At 45.5% G+C, this 24,512-nt stretch overlaps 2 protein-coding genes and 1 long non-coding RNA gene across 6 annotated transcripts in view; 1 reads left to right on the top strand and 2 right to left on the bottom strand.

Moving 5' to 3' along the window:
- The window catches only part of phactr3b (phosphatase and actin regulator 3b), a 23,201-nt gene extending 3,189 nt beyond the window's left edge, over positions 1-20,012 (bottom strand). Inside the window, exons 1-9 of one of the 4 annotated variants that reach the window (XM_019879582.1) lie at positions 14,727-14,980; positions 12,934-13,092; positions 12,757-12,831; positions 12,444-12,584; positions 11,274-11,522; positions 10,971-11,178; positions 9,735-9,925; positions 8,383-8,536; positions 664-885 (exon numbers count right to left, since the gene is read on the bottom strand). In XM_019879582.1, the coding sequence (XP_019735141.1) occupies positions 744-885; positions 8,383-8,536; positions 9,735-9,925; positions 10,971-11,178; positions 11,274-11,522; positions 12,444-12,584; positions 12,757-12,831; positions 12,934-13,092; positions 14,727-14,898 (1,491 nt within the window). In that variant the 5' untranslated portion in view covers positions 14,899-14,980 and the 3' untranslated portion in view covers positions 664-743. Of the gene's footprint in view, positions 1-663; positions 886-8,382; positions 8,537-9,734; positions 9,926-10,970; positions 11,179-11,273; positions 11,523-12,443; positions 12,585-12,756; positions 12,832-12,933; positions 13,093-13,819; positions 14,302-14,726; positions 14,981-19,602 lie in introns of those variants that run through there. The other 3 variants (XM_019879579.1, XM_019879578.1, XM_019879581.1) reach the window with 3 other exon arrangements.
- A 487-nt stretch (positions 20,013-20,499) lies between these two features.
- acot8 (acyl-CoA thioesterase 8) lies at positions 20,500-23,055 on the top strand. Its single transcript, XM_019879585.1, has 6 exons — positions 20,500-20,712; positions 20,934-21,070; positions 21,447-21,672; positions 21,903-22,060; positions 22,174-22,365; positions 22,533-23,055. The coding sequence occupies exons 1-6, from the start codon at positions 20,531-20,533 to the stop codon at positions 22,649-22,651; spliced, it is 1,014 nt and encodes a 337-aa protein (XP_019735144.1). The 5' UTR covers positions 20,500-20,530; the 3' UTR covers positions 22,652-23,055.
- A 480-nt stretch (positions 23,056-23,535) lies between these two features.
- On the bottom strand, positions 23,536-24,331 carry LOC109521624 (uncharacterized). Its single transcript, XR_002169399.1, has 2 exons — positions 24,200-24,331; positions 23,536-24,107 (listed from the first exon to the last, which is right to left on the bottom strand). It is a non-coding gene; the product is annotated as an uncharacterized LOC109521624 (long non-coding RNA).
- Positions 24,332-24,512: the final 181 nt, after the last annotated feature.

Raw genomic sequence — 24,512 nt, forward strand, 5'->3', positions numbered from 1 at the left:
ACTCGGAACAACAGGAAGCTTGTGAACCTTGGTTCCACTTGTCGTTCAATACAAAAAACAATGACAAAAAAAAGACAAGAGTTGAGCTAATCATAATAACGTCCTCAAATCAAATAAAAATAAATCCGATTATATGTTGACAAACTTTGCTTTGACCAAGATATTAGCGTGTTTTTTTTTTTTGGTGCGCATGATGTCTTCTTTAGAACCTCCGTCCTAAAAAAGTTCCATAATATGCACCGTTTTTTTTTTCTCCATCATGTGAGCTGTCGCTGCCATTGGGGTGAAAGTTGGGGTGCATGCTGAACTGCAACTGTAAAAAAAAATAAATAAATAAAAAGACTGGCTTGTATTTTGAGGGGTAAAACCAAAGCGCCGGTTTTAAAATGCAAATGATTGACGTTTATGGCAACAATGTTAGTTAGGGCAATAAGACAAGCAATTTCTTTGCTTTAAAACAATTTGCTGATTTTTTCTTACTTTTATCTTTAAATGGGGGTCTTGGGGGGGGCAAATCAAATGACGGCTGTGCTGTAAAGTCTTTGTTGTGAAATGCGGGAAAGCCAAACTCCAAATTTTCAGTTGACTCGCCCAAACTAAAATTGTATCTTAGTGTGTTGCCTTGACATTTTGTGTTCACTCTTTTTTTTTTTTTTTTGATCATAAGCACATTTTCGGATTGAACGAAGACATTTGAACTCCAGACACACAGGCCAAAGCCAAGATTCGAACCCACAACATCTTCATTTATGGAATGCAAACCACCACCTTCGCGTGCTTCCACAGCAGACGTCTTTGTTAACGTGGGTGGAAAAGATTTGTGATTTCCACCAAAGCGTGTTCAATAATAATCCTCGCGGTCCCCAGGCTCTCGTGTCTTCACGTCTACAAATGAAGTGCATCTTATAAGTGACGAAAAATCTCTTCAACCTGAAGACATACACTCGACTGCACACGATTATTCGACCCCGGGGCATCATCAAGGGGGGTGGGTGGCGGGCGAGATGACGATTCGAAGGGCTCATGACGAAAACAGGACGCGAAAAGATTGTGCTTTCAATAAATAGAATTGACATGGAGAGACTTCCCACAACACCCCCTACCTCGATTAGAGCAGGCTTGTGTTTGTTTTTTTTGGATTTGTTCCAGGACCATCACCAGACTATTTAAAACTGTCAACGGTGATGATTGTGTCACACCATGGACAGAAGGTCATGAATCAAATGTTGATGTTTTTCCTCATTTTCGCTGGACGGCAATGCAAAAACGTGAAGGTGTGTTTGTGCTTCGAGATGCATTTTGGACACACGAAGCCACCAGCCGGCGAGCGCCATGTGTTCAAGCTGGGCGGGGGTCTGATCTGCATCTCTTGCACTCATGTGAGAACAAGTCAAATGGTGAAAACTCCCGCGGCTTGACATGAATCCTCACCACAATCCAAAGCGTCTTTTGTGGTCCACGTGCCACTCGACTATAAAGATATGCGCCACTATTTTCTGCATGCTGAGTCAAAATGACTGCTGTGAAAAAAATAAAATAAATTCAGAACTCTCTCACTAAAGTCTTGCGCATGTATTTATTCTTCTCTTGTGCCATCTTAGTCCCGAGCTCCTGCAGCGATGTGCGCTTCACGAGAACTGGTCCACTCTGCTTGGTCGGAGGGAAACGCTCCCTGTTTGTGAAATGGACTCACCAGCATGTCAAAGGAATGAGCTGCTTCGAACAGCAACGACTGATGGGAATGGCAGGCCGTTGCGAGCCGAGGAGAGCCGGGATGATTCAGGCTGCCGCTGCCCGCTGAGGTGTGTCCTAATGCCTCGCTCTTTCCTCCTCACTGGCACGGCCCGAGGACAGAAGGGGTGGGGTCGGGGGGGTTGCCCTCGGATGCAACTGAATCTGCGTGAACCCAGACCAGACTCGGAGACGCAGGCCGCGCCGGCGAGTTTGGGTTGAGGTGCCAGGAAAAATGAAGGAAACCTCGTTCATCCCGGCCACCCGAAACCGAATCGTTTATGCAACTTCCGCGCCGAGACCGTTGACCTGGAAGTTTTCCGTTACAGGGTCACAGATTTGCTGCGGCGTGTCTGAGCGTGTTCTTCTGTTTCATCATCACAGGCTGACTGTTCAGAGAGTTCCCAAAGGTCTCCTGTCCTGATAGGACGCATTCAAAGAGCGACACGTGAGATATATCAACCGCTTCTGAATCCACGCTTGGATGTTTTGCCCTTTGCCACAGGAGCACAGATCGAGTCGGGAATCCCCCCCCCGTGGGCTCTCCACTGGGAACAAAAGCGAGGTGACTTCAAATAACTACGTTCAGCTTTGAACACGTGGTCAGTGTTTCAAGTAAAGAGCATCAGTTCGTCAAAAAATTGAATGTCGTTTGCAGATGAAAACCAGTTTAGAGTCTTCAATTAACGTTGCGGTCACCTTTCGGGAGCATGTGAGAAAACTGGAGTGCTCGTGGAAAACCCACGCAAGCGCAAGGAGAACGCGCAAAGGTGAAAATTGAACGTGTTCACCTTGAGATGATTTCGATTTTTGTCGTTTTCTGAGTGAGCACTCATTGCTAAATTCAACACCGACTCAACCGGTAACCGTGAAACTGCAACCTCAGCTACGTGCACCTAGCGGCTAACAGAATAGACCGACAACAACAACCAAATAAAAGCAAAAATATATCGGATTCACTTTGTATCATGCTCACAATGAAATTGGCGACATTTGACCAGCCCCCCTCCATCATTTGATGTACGGCTTGAAAAGGCAGCACGGCGATAAGTGTCACGTGAGCCAAAGATATCGCCAATCACGCCTGTTTGCTAATTTGGCACTGGAAGAAGAGGAAAATGGTCATGAGTGGGTGCAGACGCTTTCAGACTTTTGACATTTCAATTAGACGGTACTCGAAGCTGGAAGCCAGAAAATAACCCCACCGGCTCACATTAATTGCCGCATGTGAGTGACAACATATAATTTGGAGTTCTTTTTTGCTCAAGCCGTACATAGCATGTTCAGGATACGCCATCTGGCAATTACGCCTCTCCAACTGTATTCCAACCTCTGCCACCTACCAACTTGTCACTGGAGAGATGCCCGAATGTGACTCTGCCAGAAGCCGGGCGACCAATCGAGACAAAGACATCTCAATCATTTCGTTGGAAAAATACAACAAAAATCGCCGCACACTGTCATATAGACAAAAGTACAAGAAGACGTTTTCTACGCTTTAAACAGAGTCTGGGACAAGCTTTGGTCAAAACAGCCAAACGCTGCAGAAAATTTGCAGTTTTCGTTCTGCCTCGCCTCAGCCATGTCGTCCCAACACCGAAGCAAGCTACGGACATTGCCGGATGTTGTCGGGTTGCGCTGCTGGTTGGTTAGCAAGAATCAAAGCGATTCCGAATCCCCCATTGGGCCTGACTAATATAGCCACGGTGCACTCAGCTGTTGGGTGGCCAATGTTTGGCTTTATTCACGGACGGCGGCTGTCATTACTTGCTCGCCCCCTTTTCTCAAAGCAGAAAGTGGTCTGGGAGCCACAGACGTATTCCATTACTGGTATCAAAATCTTGAACGCCACTTACAAAAGGAACTGTACCTAAGAACAGCAGCAAGGCATTTCCATCGACTTCAGATTTGCATTTCGAACAGAATATTAATCACTCGGCATGTCATTAGCGCAGCACCATTGCTCAGTGTTAGCAGGCAGGCCCATTTATAGCAGGTCTATGAATTTGGAACACAGGATGAGAATGGAGCCATTTATCATGACAGTTAAACGTCAGCAGATCTCTGCGAGAGCCCCTTTGGAGAAGAGAGAGAGAGAGAGAGAGAGAGAGAGAGAGAGAGAGAGAGAGAGCGAGAGAGAGAGAGAGAGAGAGAGAGAGAGAGTTCAATCAGAGGGGAAACGGACCGGGAGGTTGCAGTCGCTCATCAGCCGCGAACGGGCCCCAGAGGCGAGGCAGAGCTGGCCTGTGATGACGTACTTGTACAGAGGCCATCGATTACGGCGAGTGCCTCTGCGGCGTTTGGCTAAATTTAGAAAGAGAGGGTTCCCTTCCGCCGTCGCGGGGCGACCCGCTGCTCTGCTTCCTGCCGCAAAGTGCCGAGCTGAAGTAACGCACATCAATGAATGCCACACAGCAGTTCCGATGGGTAAGTTGCATCAAGAAATCAATTCATTTGAAAGAGCAGTCCCATCCCCCCACCACCACCCCCCTCACCCCATGCATTTATATCGCCTTATTCTCTCATATCTTCTGACATAAAAGCTGACGAGTCAAAGCTGACCCTGACCTCATGCCTACCCCGAAGCCAGTGGCGGCCTGTCAGTCCCAGATTCTTATCTTATCTTGCACATTTACAACGCTTGCATTAGGGTATGACGAATGTGTGGCACTTGGTTCGAAATGCAACAGTAACCACGGTAACCATCTCCCATTTTTATGCGGTCTCTTGTTGTGTCATTTCCTAAAAGAGCTACTAACCAAATCAAAATTCAAGTCGAAATTTAGGCAGGGTTTGAATCATTTGGGCCTACTTGTTTGTTCCTGCGTGTTCGGTGATTTCCCCCATCAAGGGATCATCGTGAAAAAACGACCAATTGAAGCTACTTTTGATTCGGCAAGTTCACAAAATCCACAATCAAACCACAAATGATGGTACTGCGCTACTCTAAAGTAGACTTTGACGTTTAGCTCGGGCGACACGTTGCCCTGCCTGCCTGAGACCGGGCCACACGTTCAGATTGCGAGTGTTCTCGCTGGATTGGGAGCAGTTGCGTTCGTGATCTTGTAGAGGACAAAGAGCAGTGCTTTCGTTGCCACTGAAAGCACCGCAGACACAAACGTAGCAAGACTATCACCACCACGTGCGCTGCGCCCTTTGAGCAACGTGAGTATGATTCATCCAGCGTGAGCACCGTCTCCGCTACGCCGGAGATTATTCCCGTCCTTGTTTTTTTTTGCTCCTGCGAGCAGCACACGGCCGGCAGGACAGAGATGCTAGCAGATGGCGCGGCCACCCCACACAATAGCATGGCACCCCTCTCAGCTGTCCTCCGCTCTGTCTCACTTGATGTTGACGCCTTGCAGAGCGCTCAGTCACGCTGTCAGTCACGGTCAGCGCCGCCGAGCTGCGAGCGCGACATTCAGCGCAACCTGGCCTCAGGGGTGTGATCTTCACCCAGCAAAGTATTGTCGGTATCGGACGCCTTCTGCCTCATAACATTCCAAAGCGGTGCGAATTTTCACACCGTCATCAGTGCAATCCGGGGTCTGTTTTGTAAGTTAACACTCAGGTGTTATGTTCACGATGTTACCAGTGTTATGTAACATCAGGCGGTCCTGACTGCGGCTTTAAATGAGAGAATGGCGCGTCCACTGCGGAGGCCTGAGGGCTTGGCCGCTCGCTTTTTTTTGTCCATCGATATTCCACAGCACCCGACACTTTCAAGCACTCAAGGACTGTCTGTATAATCGCGCAACCGACGTTGCGCTACAATTACTGTTACTGGTCACCTTTAAAAAAAATGGCGCAACGATAATCGGCAGCAACTGCACAACCGCCATAGTATTGTCGTGCACCACTGATCACTTTATCGCTGCCCGATGACCCTGCACATTGTCGCACAGCTGTCATTTTGTGTCACTATGCTGCCCAATGGTACCTTTACATTAAGGAAAGTATTTCGATACTTATATGTCATGTCTTTGTTTATCGTACTTGCTTGTTATTGCAATACTGGTGTAGCCTGTACTACCCGAGACAATTTTCTTCTGTGTTCTACATACTTGGGCAAGAAAGCTGATTCTGACTGACAAAGCGCTGTTTGATTTGATGCCACGTCAGTTCAGCAGCGACGCAGCGGTCAGCAAACTTCCATGAAGCTGCAGGGAAGCGTTTCATTTACAGGTCGCCGCTCTGACCGCTGTCCTTTAGCCGTTGTTATCCAAACGACACACAAGCCGCTGTCACACTTCCCTCCCCTCATGACACGTAATCGATCGCTTCCTGTGTTTATGCAAGATGTATTTACATAAGTAGCCCGTCGCCACATGAAACGTAGCCGTTATCCTCTCGATCCGTCGTGTGCTTTCACGGCTGACCAAATTGCTCTCGTGGCAAATTCCCAAAATAAGTACACGACGCATAATGCCGATTACTAGATTGTGCGCCGTTCACATCAGCGTGGGCGGGGACCACATGGAATTATCACGTCACACGCATCAGATGCATGCGCAGTTCTTGGCGCCATCCAGATGGACACCGAGCTGTGAAATGCCTTAGGTGAGGGTGTGCGAACACGGCACATGGAAATGTGTGATGCCAGGCCCGGGAGAAGTTCACAGGCGCTATTTGTCAGGAATGTCAATCATTATTTCTTCGTGCACTTCGTCTTGTGAGGATTCCGTCTATTGCCCTGCTTTACTTTTGTGTCTGCGCTCATGATTTATGACCACGGTCTGTGTCAACTCTTCCAAGTACAGTACTCTGATTAAAAGATAAGGACAATTATAGCTACTTCTATAAAGCCTAGTTATTGACGACTTAGTGGAAAACTAGATTTTCCTCGAAATACGAACCCCTTTCCTGGTTTTACATTAATCACTTGTACTGAGCTTCTATTGTAAGAATGTGTCTTCCGTTTTTGGACAAAGCACAGCTCTGTTCAGTGTTTTCATGACGTAAGCTGCGGCTGTGTCAGCATCTACGCTGACCAGCCACAACATTCAGTACACCAGCACAATCTAAAGAGATCCAAATGCAACGGATGTATCAAAAGGCCTTGAGGAAAAATAGGTCAGATTCTGAAGTGGGTGCTGCACGGTCTTTGGTGCCGGTTTCTTCCCGCTTAAAAGTTGGCTTTGGGAACCAGCACGCTACCCGTGGTTGTATTTGGTATTATACATGTGAGAAAATCACAAATAGCGTCGCCGTTCACACTGCTGATTTCCTGGGATTGACTCCCGTTCAGTGAACCTGGGGATAAATGCGAGTGCGCGTCTCTATGCGCCGTCCTGACTGACTTCCGGCCGCTTCAGCCTAAATCAGCAGCAGAAAGCAGGTCAAACGTAAATGAATGCGCTCTTGGGAGAAAAGAGTGAACATTTTGCTTTAAGCCTTGGCTTCTGATTTCAACTTCATGAGTAAGCAAAGGTATGAAAAGCCGCTAAAAATGTGAGAACCCAAGAAAAGTCAGCTATCACTGTTGCGTCCAACTTGATATGATCACAATTTAGTTGAGGGGAATCCATTTTTTACTGCTGGTGTGGTGGGTGCGCTTTCCCCATCATTGCGTAACCCTCCAAGCACACGCTGTACTACTCACTAACAAACTAACCTGATTTGACTGCAAATCCTATTAAAGCCTTCATGGCAAAAGCGTACTGCCATTTATGTAACACAACATTTATGATTAGGTTGCATTCCTGGATTTCTGAAAATCCTCTTGGACCCTGCACAACCTTTGACCCAAAATCGATACGACACAAGTGCAACAATATACACCTTTGTATGAACAATTAGAACTAAACCTCATCGCCAATAGCTTCTTATGCAATTAACCTCACACTGATGGAATTTCAACAAATCATGTCACTTTCAGTCAGACAAAGAAAGCCACGACAACATGGCATCATGGCCCAGAAGTATTTGGGTAACTATGACTCTTTCGGGATGTTGCCTCGATACACCGCCGACTGGTTTCAGTTTTGATTTAACGTTTCATTTTAAAAAAAAAGTTTATTTGAAAAATATTGTTATATTTAAAACCTGTTCTTATGGTCCTTTGATGCAAAATGATGAAAAACCCTGATAGAGAGAGAGAATGAGAGAGAGCGAGAGAGATACAGAGAGAGAGAGAGAGAGAGATAGTGAGAGAGAGATAGAGAGCGAAAAATAAAAAGAGCATACGATTGAGAGCGTGCAAGAGATAGAGCGTGAGATAGAGAAAAAGATAGCGAGATAGAGAGAGATACAGACCGAGATAGAGAGTGAAAGATAGAGAGAGAGAAAGAGAGAAAGAGTGTGAGATAGAGAGAGTGAGCAAGAGATAGAGAGAGAGAGAGATAGATAGATAGAGAGAGTGATATATTGAGAGAGAGAAAGAGAGAGAGAGATGGATGGATGGATGGATGGATGGATAAACAGAGAGATAGATATAGAGACAGAGAGAGAGCAAAAGATAGAAAAGGGCGTGAGATAGATCGATAGATAGATAGATAGATAGATAGATAGATAGATAGATAGATAGATAGATAGATAGATAGATAGATAGATAGATAGATCATACAGATGCCCCCGGTGACACACATAGGGGGAGCGTTAGGGCTGCGGGTAGTGCAGGCAAGCAGATGCGGAGCCACAAAAGCCACTCACTTGGCCAGCTTCATCTCAATCTGTTGACGGATGGCCTGGCGCTCCTGGTCACTGCGGACAGGGAAGATGTTGCGGTCCTCCAGTTCTTGCTTGCTCGGTCGGTTCCGCAGCTTCACAGCCAAAAGCTCCTTTCTCATCCTGCGCGGGAGGGTCCCTGCACACACACACACACACACACACACACACAGGTGAATTCACCCACAAATGATCCAAAAAATATATTTTCATCACACCACTCTGAACTATTATGATTTGCCCAATGACGTCATTTTTTAAAATATACGTTGAAGAAAACACGACAATGTAACGTTAGGGCTGTTTCCATTCTCCTCTATCTTGACCTCTTGTTATGGATTACAATTCGTTCAAACCAGCAGTGGTGGGCTACGTTGAATTAGCTAACAATTTAGCATAGATGTGCAGTTGTCCAATTCAAGCCAGGTGGAACTTGCAGTGAACACGTTGCACTTTAGCTTCTTTTATGAAAAAAAATATCTGCTTCCTCCCGGCTTGCACTTCTTGCTATCTGAGTCTTATCGTGAACCCACGAAAAGTGAACCGCGGTATAGCAAGGGGCAACTGGAAATTAATAATTAGGTGTGAGCTCTGTAAATCAGTCCCCATTGTCCTTATTTCTGTACGCTACAGTGGAGTGAACACATTTACATAAAAATTAGCGTCACCGCTGAAGTGCTCCTCTCTTGCCGATTTCGGTTTTACTTGCTCCCACAGCGCTGCGGGTCAAAGAAGTGACTCACTCTGCATGAAAATCTACAACTGGGAAGGCAGCAGTTTTCCTCAGTCGGTTTGTCAAGAGCGCCTCGCTGACTGCTCGTCTTTGAACTTTCAACAGTGTCGCTGCTTAGCTGACTGACCTGACAACCGTGTAGGCAGCCTCGTTGCCTTCAAGAGAGAATGACCTTCTTCATCCTTGAAGGAGAGCCCCTGACCATAGCTTTTTGAGACCAAATGAATTTAGATAAGAAGTGATTATTACTCTGCCGCAACATCTTAAAATACAAAGCCTCTGAAAGCAAGGACCGCAATGTCATACTGTGCGACTGACACGCATATCGCATGCAACTATGACAGCAAAGGATGACACACATGTTCGCTGCAAGCGGCTGTGCACCACTGACCCGCACCACCACTTAAAAATTAGGCCACCACCGCAGATGTTGGCAGGCCACTGAAACCGAACATGACTAAGTCCGCCGTCCGTGTAAATACTGTAAACATCAGCAGAGATTATGCTGCCTCGCCGTTCAGTGACGGCATGTCGTGCGCGAGCTGGCTTTTGTACATCCACAACGAGATTAGAGCGAAGCCCCGTCTGTGCTGAGGAGACATACCGGAGATCACAGACTCGTTCCAGCTGTCCTGGTCACTTAAGTACTCATCCAGACGCCGGTTCTCCTTGTTCTCATCAGATTGCTTCTTGGCCTCCGGCTCTCCAGCGGGCTCCCTCTCTGTACTGGAGGTGCGGGACAGGCGGCCATCTTGTCGGCATTTGGGCGATGGGCGCACTTCCTTCATTTGGAAGCTTGAGGCGAAAATGACAGCAACGAGACAGATTACCGACAAGCGGACAGCTCGGGGACTGTGCTGGATGCTATAGCCCGGCGGTCACCAACGTGGGAGCCCCCAAGGGGCGCATGAGTCGCCACGGGAAACTGTGACTTTCTTGGAAAATTGATTGATAGAACTATAGTGTTGCGTATGTGTTTCCTCATTGAGAAATTATGAATGATCAGCGTCTTGACATTCATGATTAGCATTGATTATTCATATTAACATTATCAGAGGTAATTTGAGCCAATTTATTTTGGATGTGTACAGTCAAACCTCATCTCACCAAACCATGTTTACATTTTCATGCTCTCAATACATGTCTGGTAAACGGAAGCATATCTCGATGTTTATTAAGGCTGAAATTGTCCCACACTTTGGAGTGGCCCATGGCGGCTCACATTTGCGGACAGAATGTTTTCAGAGATGAAGTAGGATCGCTATGGCTGTTTTTTTTTCATGTCTTATAAACAAAGTTGTAAAGGTCAAAGGTCAGATAACGAAAGATAGCTCCGTTGTACATTTGCAATCTGTCTCAGAAGCTGAGAAACCGGTTTCCATGTCAAGCACAGACACTATCTTCGATAGCGATGTAGTTCAGGTCAATGAGGTCAAGGTTCAAACTAAAATATGCAGGACACTTTGTCCCCCGCCAGTGACTCGGTCAAAGACAGACTGTCAAGATGTTCTGCTTTTCTTAAAGGTAATACACACTGACACTGTCAGAGAAATATTCCGTTAGAGGAGTCATTTAACATTTTGGGCCTAGAGGTCAGCTCAGTGAGTTACATACACGAGAGACCAAAAATATGATCTCATCTTTTTTTTTTAATTATTCTTTTATTTTAATGAAAAAATGTCTCACACCATTGTGATTCTCAAATGAAGTTTCATGAGTTGCAACATGTTTCATCCAAATGCGAAATACATTTTGGGAAATATATATATGTGTGTGTGTGTGTGTGTGTGTGTGTGTGTGTGTGTGTGTGTGTGTGTGTGTGTGTGTGTGTGTGTGCAACCTGTCTTGTCTGTGTTTGGTGGCCAGAGCGCGGTGCAGTTCCTCGATGATGCAACTGGGGGGTAGTTGAGAATGGAGCGCGCCAAGGTGGGGGGAGCCAGTTGGGGTGGACATGCGGCCTCTCAACAGGGAGCCATGGGGGTCTTTGGGAAGCGTGAAATTCCTGGGCAGGGTGGCCGGAGATTTTTTCACTCGCACCGGTGGCGCACCTGGGAAGGGATATCGGCGCCATTGTCAGATGTGAGCATCGGATGAACCCGAAGGGGTGCGCAAAGCCCTTTTTTTTATGAATATGTCAACTCACCGTCTAGACTGCCCAGTCTCGTCAGCACTTTGACTTGCAGGTTGTGTCCAGGAGGGGTGCTGGCACGTCTCTGAGGATGGACCACTTCCTTTAGGCGGTCAGGGGCCTCCACCTTGGAATGCTCATCACCGGGGTCTCCACTTTCACCCTGACTGGGATCTCCCACTTTCTTGCACTCCTCCAGCCCATTTTGCACTAAATGTGGCAAAATGAATTCTGGAGTTCCGTTCGAGATGTGTCTGTCTCCACCTAGAGCACAGTTTCGGTCACTACATATGTAAAGCAACCATCAATCTCGTTTCAATCGCGCTCATTACATTCCTACACCTCATTGGAGTCGCAGATGAGCTGAAGCTTAATTCTGTTAACTTTGGGCAATGGGAGAGTGCAACCCCAGACAGTTTCACTTATGGAAACTGTCGAGTACTCCAAAAGAAGACGAGCAGCCAAAGCGGATTTTTGTAGGAAAAGACTATCGGCTCTAAAAGGAGGGAGAATTGATCACATTTCAAAAATTTGCTGCAATGAGTAAGTCACTGGTGGTTTGGAGCAAGGCTGTTTCTGTGCAAAGCGGGGAACACAATTCAGGCAGAGCTTGTTGTCGGATAGCTGAGATGCTCTATTTTGAAGGGAATCCGGAGCTTAGCCAGCAAAGTAGGCGGAGTGTCATGAAGAAGATTTGGAATTCGGAAATAAGGTCAGAGATGTCACTGCAGAGCAGTGGTTCTTAACCTTGTTAGAGGGACTGAACCCAACCAGTTCATTTGCACATTCACCGAACCCTTGAAAAAATAGAAATATGACTTTTTAAATTTTTTTTTTTACAAATGCATGTATTAAAAACAGAAAAAAAGTCAACACAATTCGTAGAAGTATAAAGTATAAGTTTTTAATTGGCCTAGCGTGTGTGTCATAACTACCAGTAATTGACATGTTGAGTCCGGTGGTCTTAACCTCCATGGCAGAGGCTCTGTCGAACCCCTGAGCCTGATTCACCGAACCCCTAGGTTTCAACCGAACCGAAGTTAAGAACCACTGCTCCAGAGGGAAAGTACGGGGTTGAAACTAGTCGAAATGTTAAATGGATCTGGACTTGTAGTTCTTCATGTTTTTCAGACCTCGGGTCTTTTGTTCTTCTTTTATGAAGCAACGGTCTCTCTGCTGTTTTACCTGCTAAAGATTCCAGATTGTGGCTCGGGTCTTCAGTGGCGCTGGCCAACGATGCTCTGGGCTCCTCATCTCGCTCATCTCCATCTGAGTGGATTGGCGTGTCCTGGTCTTCGCCATTACCGCCACACGCAAGGTCTGAATCTGCATGCGAGAATGATATTTAATGCTCGCTGGCATCATTTGGAGAAACAAACGACCTGGTATAACCTGGAATGTTCGTGTGTGTGTGTGTGTGTGTGTGTGTGTGTGTGTGTGTGTGTGTGTGTGTGTGTGTGTACGCATGCGTAAATATATGCATGTGTGCATTTTGCACCTGTCTCCATCTTCCCGGAGTTCTGTTTGAGGGGGTCGTCTCGCTTCTCGCGCACAGCTGCCTTTTTCTCCACCACTGCAAAATAAAGCACTCATCAAAAGAGTCCAGTGATGCAACCCAAGTGTCAATGTGCAGTTGAAGTGCCAACGCCACCACACGTGACAAATATTGGCTCACCGGTTGAGGCCTTCAGCTTCTCGTTTTTCTTTTTCCTCCATTTCCAAGGCTTGAAGATGCGTCCCAGGTTGGCCAGCTTACTGTTGCGCCTCGCGGGTGGTGTGCGAACCCCTGACAGCAGGCAGCCAGACTGCAGCGCCCTCTGTTGGTCCATCACATCTTCAAGACAAGAGCAAACACAGTGGAGCGCTAAAGTAAGACCCGGCTCATTTCTGTTGCTACCTCGCATCGTGACAACAATTGGCCGAGACCTTGACATGGGAGTGCCTTGTATGTGGGTCACAGGCTGTACATGCTAAATAGATTCGAGACTAAATTTAGAGGCGACGCGAAGGATGTGGGGGTGGACAGAGAACTGCATTGTTGATGTGAGGTTCGGATGGTCTGAAGCAGGGGCGGATCACCGACAGCTATCCCTGGACTTGTGAGCTGTGCTCCACAAGAGGATCGATCATGGTGATGGAGACTCAAGTTGACTGAGACCACTTGTGCGGTGCTGCAGCGAACACCAGTGAGAGCACCGTTTCTTCGAGAACGGACAGATATAGGCCCTCCTACACAGTCTGGCGCTGACAAGATGCTGACACCTCAGGGAGCTGCTGAGCCGTGGGCTGCGCACGTATCGCTCCATGAATTCTTCAATTCTCCATCAGCGACTTCTGAATCCACACAACCTGCTCAATCGTCCCCAAAGAAACCTCAAAAGCATGTATGCTTGCCATCCCCAGCCACCTAAGAATATCAGACGACTATTCAACAGCATGGCAACATTTGCAGCATTCAATATTCCAATATTAAATGATCGGGTATCAATGCAGGTTTCCTTTCTCCACCATGTTGAAAATGAAGCGAGTTTTTTTTTTTTAAATCAAAACATGCAAGCTACTGTCAGTTCCAGCTGTTCCATCTGCCTGCCGACGCATGATGTTAGCCGCCTTGAAAAAACTCGCAACACTAGTACACGTGCGTGAAAATGAAAAAGACAAGCTCAATCAGCGCCAATCGTCTCAGATCTGCAGGAATCAAATAAATGCTCCGACTCTCAGCCATACAAAGCTCCTCGAATACCAACAATCAGAAGCGGGTCAGCTGCCCAAGTAATGTCTGCCTCCATATGATGTGATGAGGAATTCAGGTCAAGCGTGCGGTAGCTATATACAGCGCGCGCGCGGGGGGGTCAGGCTGGCGTTGCCGTGGTTACCACGCTGGATGCTGCAGAAAAGGCCCTGGGAGGCAGAGAATCACCACAGCATGAGGAATAGGGAGTTGCTGGGTGGATGGGAAGGCTGTTGCCACACAGAGGGACAGAAAGCTGCAGCCAATCACAGTCCAGCATATCATGATGCATAATGCAACCCGCTGTATTTTTCATTTGCAACTTTTCTTGAAATATTTATTCGGAACTCTTAGGTGCTTGTATTCCTCTGCGAGCAGACCGAGGACTAATGAAACACCTTTCAAGAAATAGAACATGAGTGCTAGTTGTACTTCTACTGAACATCCATCCCACACAGCAATTTCTTGCATTCAGTGGTTCGGGATGATTGTTGCCCAAAACAACATCAAAAACTATCATTCTTTTGTGGGAACATCAATCAAAAAACGCAGATGTATCACAAATCCCTCTTATAGGCTAGACTACTCATATGGATATAGCACCGCCAAAGTGCCATGCATGAGCAACTTCACTCCTTTTTTTTACCCGCATTACACCCAACAAGAACCTGTTTGGATGAGTAAATTAAGCCTACATTTATTTTGAGCAAATTGCGTACTATGAGGATGACACTTACGTGTAAAACGCTGCGCCGCTTTCCTCTCTTTAGGCTCGCTCGCATTTAATTCCACGGTCTCCACAAGTGAACGGATGAATGAAGGAATACAGCTGAAATGTGCGGAAAAGCTGCTTTCACGGCGATGGGGGTGGCCGGAATCAGGAGTGTGTAAACTGGTGGGAGGGTGCATGGGAGCGCCATGCGGACCCCGCCCCGCCGGACCGGAGGAGGAGAGCAACTAAAGCAGCACAAACGCAAACGCGCTCGTACGCACACACACACACACACACACACGAGCTCATGTTTTGCACACTTTGCAAATACGATGCAATGTGGACGAAAACTATCCGGCAGACCTCGAATCAATCAGTCAATCAGAGCGTCCCAAAGTTAGCATCCTTCTAGAGTTAAAAAAAAAAAATCACGTTTAAAAACAAAGACAACATTATTTTCAACAATAATTCATAAGGTGCGATGCATGCCGTCTATCCACCACACATGTCTACGAGCTCAGAATCTGTCTGCCTGCACCGAAGTCTCATGAACCAAAATCGAGTTAGACTACCTGCGCCAATAGTTAGTTGTGCTTCCAGCAGAGATGAAGTTTGGTCAACTTTCAGCCACCAAATTGTCAGGTGTGGCAGTCGCATGTCAAAGGAAATGCCCTCAGTATGCCAGAACATCCACCGTGACCTTGAGCGGTTTGCCAATTTCCAAAACAGGCAAAACGAGGCTTGCACAGGCACCAAAATCAAGATGCGCCTGTTATGTTGCGCTCGAGTGCAGCTGCACCCTCTATGAATAGAGAGCCCTTAGTGTTATAGCGACATTCCAAATACAGTAAGTCATGCTACCAATGTAGCAGCCATGGCTAGCATCGGATTGATTACAATGCATGTGAGGTAAAGTGCAGGTCTCCTGAACGTCCACCTTCGAAAAGAGACTGCAAAGATTGGAGACCTTACTGAAGTCAGGCTACATTCATAAACACTATTGCAATTCAAAGTTTTAATACTCCAAACCACGCCTTCAAGTCAGTTAGTCGGTTCTTTTTGATGTCCAATGGTCCCGTATCTGGATATATAGTAAGATTTGTGAGCTTGTGCAGGCGTATCTAACGTTGCGGTCGGTGATTGTTTTCAAAACGAGCCCTCTGCGTTTGCGCGCACCTCATGATCAATAATTCAGATGGCATTACTAGACGTGTAAACAAAAGCTTTGCGGTTGCTTATCGATCTTCACAAGGGCCACTCCAACATTCACGGCAGGACAGCTGAGTACATCACAGATGATGAAAGTCAATGGCTGGATTTCTCCTCTGGGATACGAGCAGTAAGCGAAGAACATAAACAAAGCCACAAACCACGCTGTGAACGTGGATTTCATTCAATATTCACAGGGTTTGATTGAAAAACTGTGTGCCAGATGTTGTCAGGAAAAAAATGACAACGGGTTCATTAGAACGTGAAGACTGGAGGATGAATAAGAACAATAAACACTATGGAGCTTATTCAACATCCATCCATCCATGTCACTGCCTATCCAAAATGACTTTGGAGCAAGAGTCAATCTTTTTCTTCCTTCTTCTAAAATGAGAGTAGATTCTTTTAACGCGGCAATAATGTTAGCACATGTTTGGACTTTGTGATGTTCTCCCAGCCCTTAAAAACATTTTTACTTGCTTGTTCTGATATATTTTCCTTAAAAAGCCTTCACACCAGACTTTGGCAATACCCAGATGTTAATGGATGACATCTTAAATGGGATCTTCCAGTATGCCCACCAACTCAATCACTGGGTCGATGTCACGCGTGCTTCCGCTCTCAAGATGACACGTTAATGGGGCAAACACGATCGCAATTCCGCCACTGCAAATGCCAGCGTATAAATGGCAGACATGCACATGCAAAATGAATTGCATGTGTTACCAGGGAAAACATTTGGGGAGAGCACATTAAGAATTCACGGCAGAGGATGAAATTTTAATAACAAACAAAACCCCTTAATGTCAACGGAGTTTTTTCTTTTGGCTTGGTTTGAGAATCGCTTGGCTGAAAATGTTCCCCAAAAAATGAACAGCGAGCATTTTGAGACCTAATGTGTGTTTGGCCTTTGCATTGATCCCAGACTAAGAATTGTATTGGGGTGGGTTGACAGTGCGTGTGTGTTACATGTGTGCTTGTGTGGTAAATGTGTAGCGGGGAAGGGGATGACACCATCCAGCGACACATTATTGCATGTCATTCAATGAACAGAATTACATCCTGTAATAGTCGCTGATTCAATTTGTACAGATGGCCAAGCAATTGAAACTGTTCCATGGTGACTTATGTATGCTGGACAGCGATCCGCTTTGCGAACTGCTTGACCCTTGCGGGAGGCGGTAGGGTGGGGTGGAAATCACAGCCAGTTCACGTTGCTGGAGCCAAAAAAAAAATCATAAAAAATAGAGAAAAAAAATCAATATAAATAAATCAACAAAACGCTTCGGCAAGAACTTCTCATGTCATCGAAAAAAAATGATAGTCATTCAAACATATCGGTAAAACGTCAGCTAAATGCAAAAAATGATTGCGCTTTTTCCCATGAATTGACTTGCGCCTGCGCAGTTGTGCACTACAGCCACGTAGACAAGACAAAGCTGGGCAACAGTGCAAATAAGGAAAGTCACCATTGTTTATAGAAAATGCTTCTCATATTCAATGTTGTTTTCTGCATCATGAAATTGTTAGCATCAAAAATCAAAGGTATTAGGGTTATCTGTGTGTGTGTGATTTTTTATTTTTTTGGGGGGGGGAGCGCAATTGCACAGGTGCGCATGCGTGTGTCAATGCCCCTTGGCATTATGGGAAAAAAATGCTATGTTGTTAACATTTGGGCTCCATTTTACCAATACATTTGAATGACTTTCTCAAAACATTTGAAGGATTTTGCGGCGATGTCAGGAAATTTGCCAAGCGATGAGCGCCCTGAACAGCAAGCCTGCATCAGCTGTTGAGGCTGCACAAAGAGTATCTTGTACTTCATGATAATGAATGAGCCATTAAAAGGTGGTGTAACAAGCAAGAATAAAGGGGGGTTGCTACAAAAAGATGACATGGAGAAGAATCAAAGGAGGGAGAGCGGCTATTTTGAGATGCTGCGTCGCCCCCGTTCGCTGACTGCATCCGGCGCATTGTTCGTGTGCACTCTGGCAACAGAGACTGCATGCAAGCTTTGCGCTTTCATCCATAGGTATCTTACAAATTATATATATCTTTAAGTATGGTAGCACAACTCAGTATTTGTGTACTTACCATTTTTCTATTTACTATTTTTCCAGGAAACAGATGATCCGATCCCAAAAAGTGCTGGCATTGCCATAGAAGCATTAGCTCCAAGCAGAGATAACGAAAGGATTGCATGTGACAACTTTACTGCTGCACCATTTTCTTCACCCATCCCGCACAAGTCATTAGCTCCAGATGAAATTTGCTGCAGTTCTACTGGAGGCTCCCTGGGAAGTTGATTTACCGTTGAAAAGGGAATGATGCATCGCAGGGCGATCCTGCCAGTTTCACATTATGTAACCAAGACAGCGTTCACAACGTGTCAAGTACCGGATTCAAAATGGAGGGCACAGACTCAATATCGAGTGTGGAGGACTTGAACGTCCTTCTCTTATCCGTCCCTGGGCATGCAGAAAAAAAAAACAGAAGCAAACCTTGTGGAAGTGCTCGATTCCACCTGCTGCACATCTCACCTACGCTTGTATGCATGCACCTCTCACAGGAATAAGAATGGACTGCACTTTGAATGAACTACAGTACCAGGCAATCAACCATTCAAATGATAATCACACTTTGGTGTCTGAAATGAACCTGACGTGTTTTGTTTTGGGAGTTTGGAGAATGCTTGAGTCACTGGAAACCTAAAGCCACACAAGCATACAAACTGACATTTTTACTTTCTCGTTGAGACGCACCACTGTCCACAGATTCGATAAAATTGATGCCACTGAAGCAGTTTGTGGAGATGCAACTACCCAAAAGTCAGGGAAACCTCAGGAGCAACTCACTGTGTGTTAACCCTTTAATAGTCTGCAAATTGCAGAAAATTGTCACGCTCAGTCTGTGTATCTAACTGTTCAAAGTGTTGCTGTTTTACACTGTGTATTCTGGGGTAAAATGTCCGGTCAGTGGAACAAACACATGACAGCTCACATTTAGAATGCCAAGTACCGCCTCCTGCCATTTATATCACCATGGAAACTACCAAATACACAAGGAGCACTCTCATCAGTTTCAACTCAACGTACTGCAGGCCACACGAGATGGTCGAGTTTGCTCTCAATCTATAAAGCATGTAACCCAAATAAAACAACAACATTTATCTAACCTCGGTGCGTAACTCATGATCATCATGACTCATGTGAAAGCGGCCCGAATGCCATATATTTAGTGTTATTGGTGAAAAGAAGTTAATGGATGGAAGAGAACTCAGCTGGAGAATCATAATTAAATAACCATCATCATCATTATTATTATTATTATGATTAATATTATTAGACTGTAAGTGTGGGTTTGATCTGCAACCTCGTGCAGTCCAGTATCACTACAAGGAGAAATCAGTCCAGTTGTGACCGGATGGCGTCATACAAGTCGGACGGCACCGAATCTTTTTCTGCAAAGTATAATAAATACGCTGCGAAGTGCATCATCGAACTGAGGAAGAATGGCTCCAAAAAAGCGGGTGAAAATGCCGAGTAGAACGTGACGCACGCTCTCCGGTGTGACATGATGCGGTCGATGTGTCGACGAACCGCAAATGATCCTCGACATAAAGTAACGTTTCTTGACCAAGCTGCTCGAGACCGAGGTAGCGAAATCGCGCGAGCGCCCCCCTCTCTTCTTACCTGCATGGTGCGCCTCACCCAGGCGGACCTCGGTGGTGCTACTCGGGTCACTCTGAGATCTCCCTCGCTGGAAAGCGCAATCATCTCCCAGGCAGTCAGATGATGCCATGTTTACGAGAATAATGGCAAGGGAAAGATAACAGTCGCGCCCACCGCCGGCCAAGGTGAGTGGCCGGCAAATGGTGCAGACGATGAAATAATGCAGCTGGACCGATGCGATGCTGCGGCTTCTGGTCGTCGCTGAGAAGCAGCGCGGAGGAAAGTCATCACGCGCGTCGCATATCCTGCCGCCTTCAAGTACCGCTCGTAGAGCCTCAGCTAATACTATTAACCACTTCTTGTCACAATTATTACCCGTTCTGTCTAGCGTATAGGACAGAATCTTCAAGGTTTTTTGTGAGGAAAAAAAAACAGAACCAAAACTTCGATGGAGGACTTCGATCAGGGCTCATAAAGGCCACTTTAGAATAGTCCAATACTTTGCTCTTAGCTTTTCTTCTACATGACAGATGTCCATATTTTGACTTGTGTTTCAAGTGGGGTTACATGAAAGTCAAATATACAAAATGAACAATGTTGCTCTGAACAATTTTGCAGATGCGCGGGAGATTGTGAGTCATGCGTGGCTTTTGATGACGTGTCCTGTAGATCGAATGCGAGCAACCTGAGCGTCTCTATGCAGATGCGTTGGACACAGATCCAATTTACACACGAAAGAGGCTCGGCTTAGATTTGAACACATTTTAATTTGACTCTTCACGTTGCATGAAAAAACAACAGTCGCACACACAAGTCACGTACGGGCAAAAAAATTGATTTAACCTGCAGTGTGCGATGCAAGTGGGTGCGCAAGGATTCATGGCAACCCTATTCGAATGCAGCCAAAGTTAACCTGGACTGCGTCACAGGCGGAAGTGATGTCATTAACATGGCGGAAGAAGAAGTTGATCGTTCAACTACCACTGAGTCTCCAAGAGCCATTTCAAAGCAGTCTTCTCAAGATGAAAACACAAAATCTGGGAGTCCTGCGCCTGAATACAACCAGGATCTTCGAAGCGTGCTTGTTACCAGTGTTTTAAACGTGGAGAAGCTCGACGAAGACCTGTACAGGTAGCTTAGCTGCGGGCCATTACGTCGTACGTTGTGTCAACTCTTGAGTCAGTGTAGCCGGAAGTGAACATGCCACCTCAAAAAGTGCTGCATGCATTAAGTTCATTCAGCGCACTTGTAGTACTGTTGAATACGTGCTCAAATGGCTTGCCTTGAAACATGTGAAATAACTTTACAATATTTCGGGTGAAATTTTCTTTTTTTTCGCCCCCCCTCCTCAGGGGGACACATCACTGGGTGCCCCAGACTCAGCGTTTATTTGGGGGACAAATCATCGGTCAAGCACTCGTTGCTGCTGCCAAATCTGTCAGTGATGATCTCAACGTCCATTCCCTCCACTGCTACTTTGTACGAGCAGGTAAGTTGTAGCCTGGCTACGTTCACACTGCAAGGCATGATGCAGTTTGGATTTTTATTTTTTGTTCAGTTTTTTTATTTTTTTTTTTATGTACTCATTCATATTTCAAAAACACGTGACTCAGAAGGTGATCAGAATTGCGTCTTGCGTTCCATCCAACCGTGTTCTGCTGTGCTTATCTGAGTTTCAAGCCATCAAGAATTGGTGATGCCAGTTAAAGGCTGAACATTCTGTTGAGCATATTTGGCATGAATGGATAAAACTATTAAAACCAGAGCGGATGACATTTTTCTATTTTTTTTTCATCTTTGTATTCTGTGTTCAATTGAGACACTGAGAGTTCGCTCCCAGCTGAACCTCTTGTGTTTTATGTTAGGAGACCCTGAGGTTCCAGTATTGTACCAGGTAGACCGCACAAGGGATGGTCACAGTTTTACAGTGCGGTCTGTGAAGGCGATCCAGCACGGGCAGCCTATACTGATCTGCCAAGCATCCTTCCAAACGTTACAGCCAAGCCCATTGCAACACCAGTTCACTATGCCAGTGGTCCCTAAGCCTGAAGAGCTCCTTACTGTGGAGGAACTCATCCAGCTTTATCTCAGGTAGAAAACGCCACTACGAATCCACGTTTTTTTTGAAAAAGTGACTTCCGGAAGGTCCTGTGTGAAGTGTTTTTCCCAACTCTTTAGTTGGCATGAGATTACATGACCTACATTTGAGTTTGCAGTCTTGAAATTGCTCGCAAAACTTGAATGTAGCCTCACTGTTGTATATATATTTTGCAGGAAATAAGTTTGATTTATTGTCTTATTTGTCCAATTGACTCTTGCAGTAAACCTGGCCTGGCTGAAAATTTAAAACAGGGCCTTAACAAACTGCTGGCAATTGAAGTGCCTATTGAGATTAAGCCAGTCAACCCTCCACAGTTTTCCAGGCACGCCGTGGAAGAACCAAAGAAACTCTACTGGGTGCGAGCCAAAGGATACATTGGTAAAGTTGTCTTCACCGGTTTGACGATGATGGTGATAATGACCAAAGCAATTGCAATGTTCAGTGAATTGAAAGGGAACTGCCTTGCACTTCATTTGTGTCTTTTTGCACAGGTGAAGGCAACATGAAGTTGCATTGCTGCGTGGCTGCCTACGTGTCAGATTTTGCCTTTCTGGCAACTGCAATCCTGCCTTACCCCAACTTCAGGGTCAAGTTCTCCGCCTCCCTGGACCACGCCATGTGGTTCCACAGCACTTTCCGCAGCGATGAGTGGATGTTGTACGAGTGCGAGAGTCCATGGGCAGGTCAGCATCTTTATGGTTGCTTTCCATCCAACTGCTCCCCAAATGTGCTTGAGAAGACACGCCTGCATTCCCTTTGTCATAAATGTTGCCGCAGTGCTTTAATCTATGTTACAGACTTGTGTTAAGGACACCATACTTAGGTATGTTTTAAACTTGTGGTCACACAGGGGGCAGTCGAGGACTGGTTCAGGGCAGACTGTGGAGAAGAGACGGGACGCTGGCTGCCTCTTGTTCGCAGGAAGGCGTCCTCAGAGTCAAAGAAGTTACTGAGCGGAGCAAGCTATAGGCGCCTCTCCCACACGGTTTTCAAAGTTGTATTTATTTTTATTTATCTTATAAAAACTATGACTTTTTTTATGCAGTTATACTTTATTTCCACACAATGTTGATTTTGATTCCATCAAGTTTAGTCGGACATTAAGGTATCACAAGTATTGAGTTGGAAAGTTTTCTACTATAGAAACTAATCTCAGACATGAAAACATTGTGAAAGTGTTCATCAGGGGCTCCCAAAAGATTTAAGATGGGACAATGCGTTTCTCTATGTACCACATTTGGCAGACTTCAGACTACTTGATTTTCATCACGTTCATTTTACTTGTCAAGGAGTTTAACACTGCACAACGCCTGCTGACTTAGGTTGTTGTTCTCCAGTTCTGAAAGGCAGAAATAAATGAAATCCTCTTTCAAGTATGTTTGAAATTGAACTTCCTCGGCAAGGCAAGTTGTGCCTACAAATCTAACAGCTTTAAAATGACAAAACAGCAATTTTAATGGTTCTGCACGTAGGCCCAGGTGATGACTGCAGTGGAATGTAGCACAATAGTTGAGTGTTAATTGGACAAAAACTGCATAGGAATGCACATTGAACACGATACCTTCAAAGTCACATCATTAAAGTGATGCCTCGTCTGATTTTTTTGTTCTTCCCTTGAAGTAAAAAGTCAACACCCAGACATCTTTCTATAATTCAAGATTTGAGCACCCTTTTCAGTGCTGCAACACAATGAAAGGTTGACCTTAACGCAACAGTCTTGTTTTTGATAACAGTTTTACGAGAGGTTTTGAACCTCCGATAAAGTTGACTGACAACATTTTCCATGCTTATTCAAATTGAAATGAAAAAGGGAGGGGGGCATCAGTATTATTTTTTTAAGATGACTCATAAACTCAAGCAAATAGCAACTTTTATTACCACTTGTTTAAAAATCTTCATTTCTCAATCACAATTTGGATACATAAAAGGAGTGCATCAGATCAAGGAGAAACTTCTGGTCTTGAATGTGGTCCAGATTGCAGTTTTGGACTCCACAGCTCCAAAGTGCTCGACTCGGTCCGGAGTTGCGGGCTATTGCTGTCCGGCTTAATCACAGACACATCCAAAGACATTCGAGAGGCAGTAAGGTCACTGTATGACTGGTCAAAATGAGCCTTTTCTCGCTTTTGCAGGAGAACGTAGGGAGTGGATGAATTGCCCTGTAATGGCAATAACAGGCGACAATTTTCCAACTCGTGGCTGTTCAAGTCATTGGGGAAACATGGCTGAGACAGAGATGCTGGATCAGTCGATGTGCTGAGAGAAGTCTTGATCAAAGGTTTGACTTCAGAGCCATCAACTAAACCATCAGATGAAACGCTTGATTTTGACATTCGGCCCAGTGACAAAGTAGAAGGCAAACTCTGTTCCCCAAAGAACTTTCGATCAAGCTCCGATGGTGAAAAGCAGTCAAAACTGCTCAAATCTAAAATGAAAGGAGGGGAAGAGAGGAGGAAAACAAGTGAAATCTCTGAAGATACCGATTCAGCTTATAGTGGACAAAGCTGTCAGGCTTACCTTTAGGAAGAAGTGATTTTTCCATTTGTCCTCCTTGGCAGCCAGTGAGTGAGCGCGATGCGAGCCCCGGGTGGTTTTTAAACTGGTGAGGATACTTGCTAATTGACCCAGCTGGAAGCAGAGCAAGCCATCACGAGGGGGCGGAGAACATGGCCCATTCCACATTTCACATTTGTGAAAAAGGCCCTTCATTTTTAATATATATATTTTTATAATGTTATGAAATCAAAAACAATGTAATTTTCTTCATCGCATACACCTTTTTTATTCGTTAGGTATTTAATTTGTCATGTTTTAGCTGTTGCACAGGCAT

Source organism: Hippocampus comes, unplaced genomic scaffold (assembly GCF_001891065.2).
Source record: "Hippocampus comes isolate QL1 unplaced genomic scaffold, H_comes_QL1_v1.1 scaffold44, whole genome shotgun sequence".
NCBI lineage: Eukaryota > Metazoa > Chordata > Actinopteri > Syngnathiformes > Syngnathidae > Hippocampus > Hippocampus comes.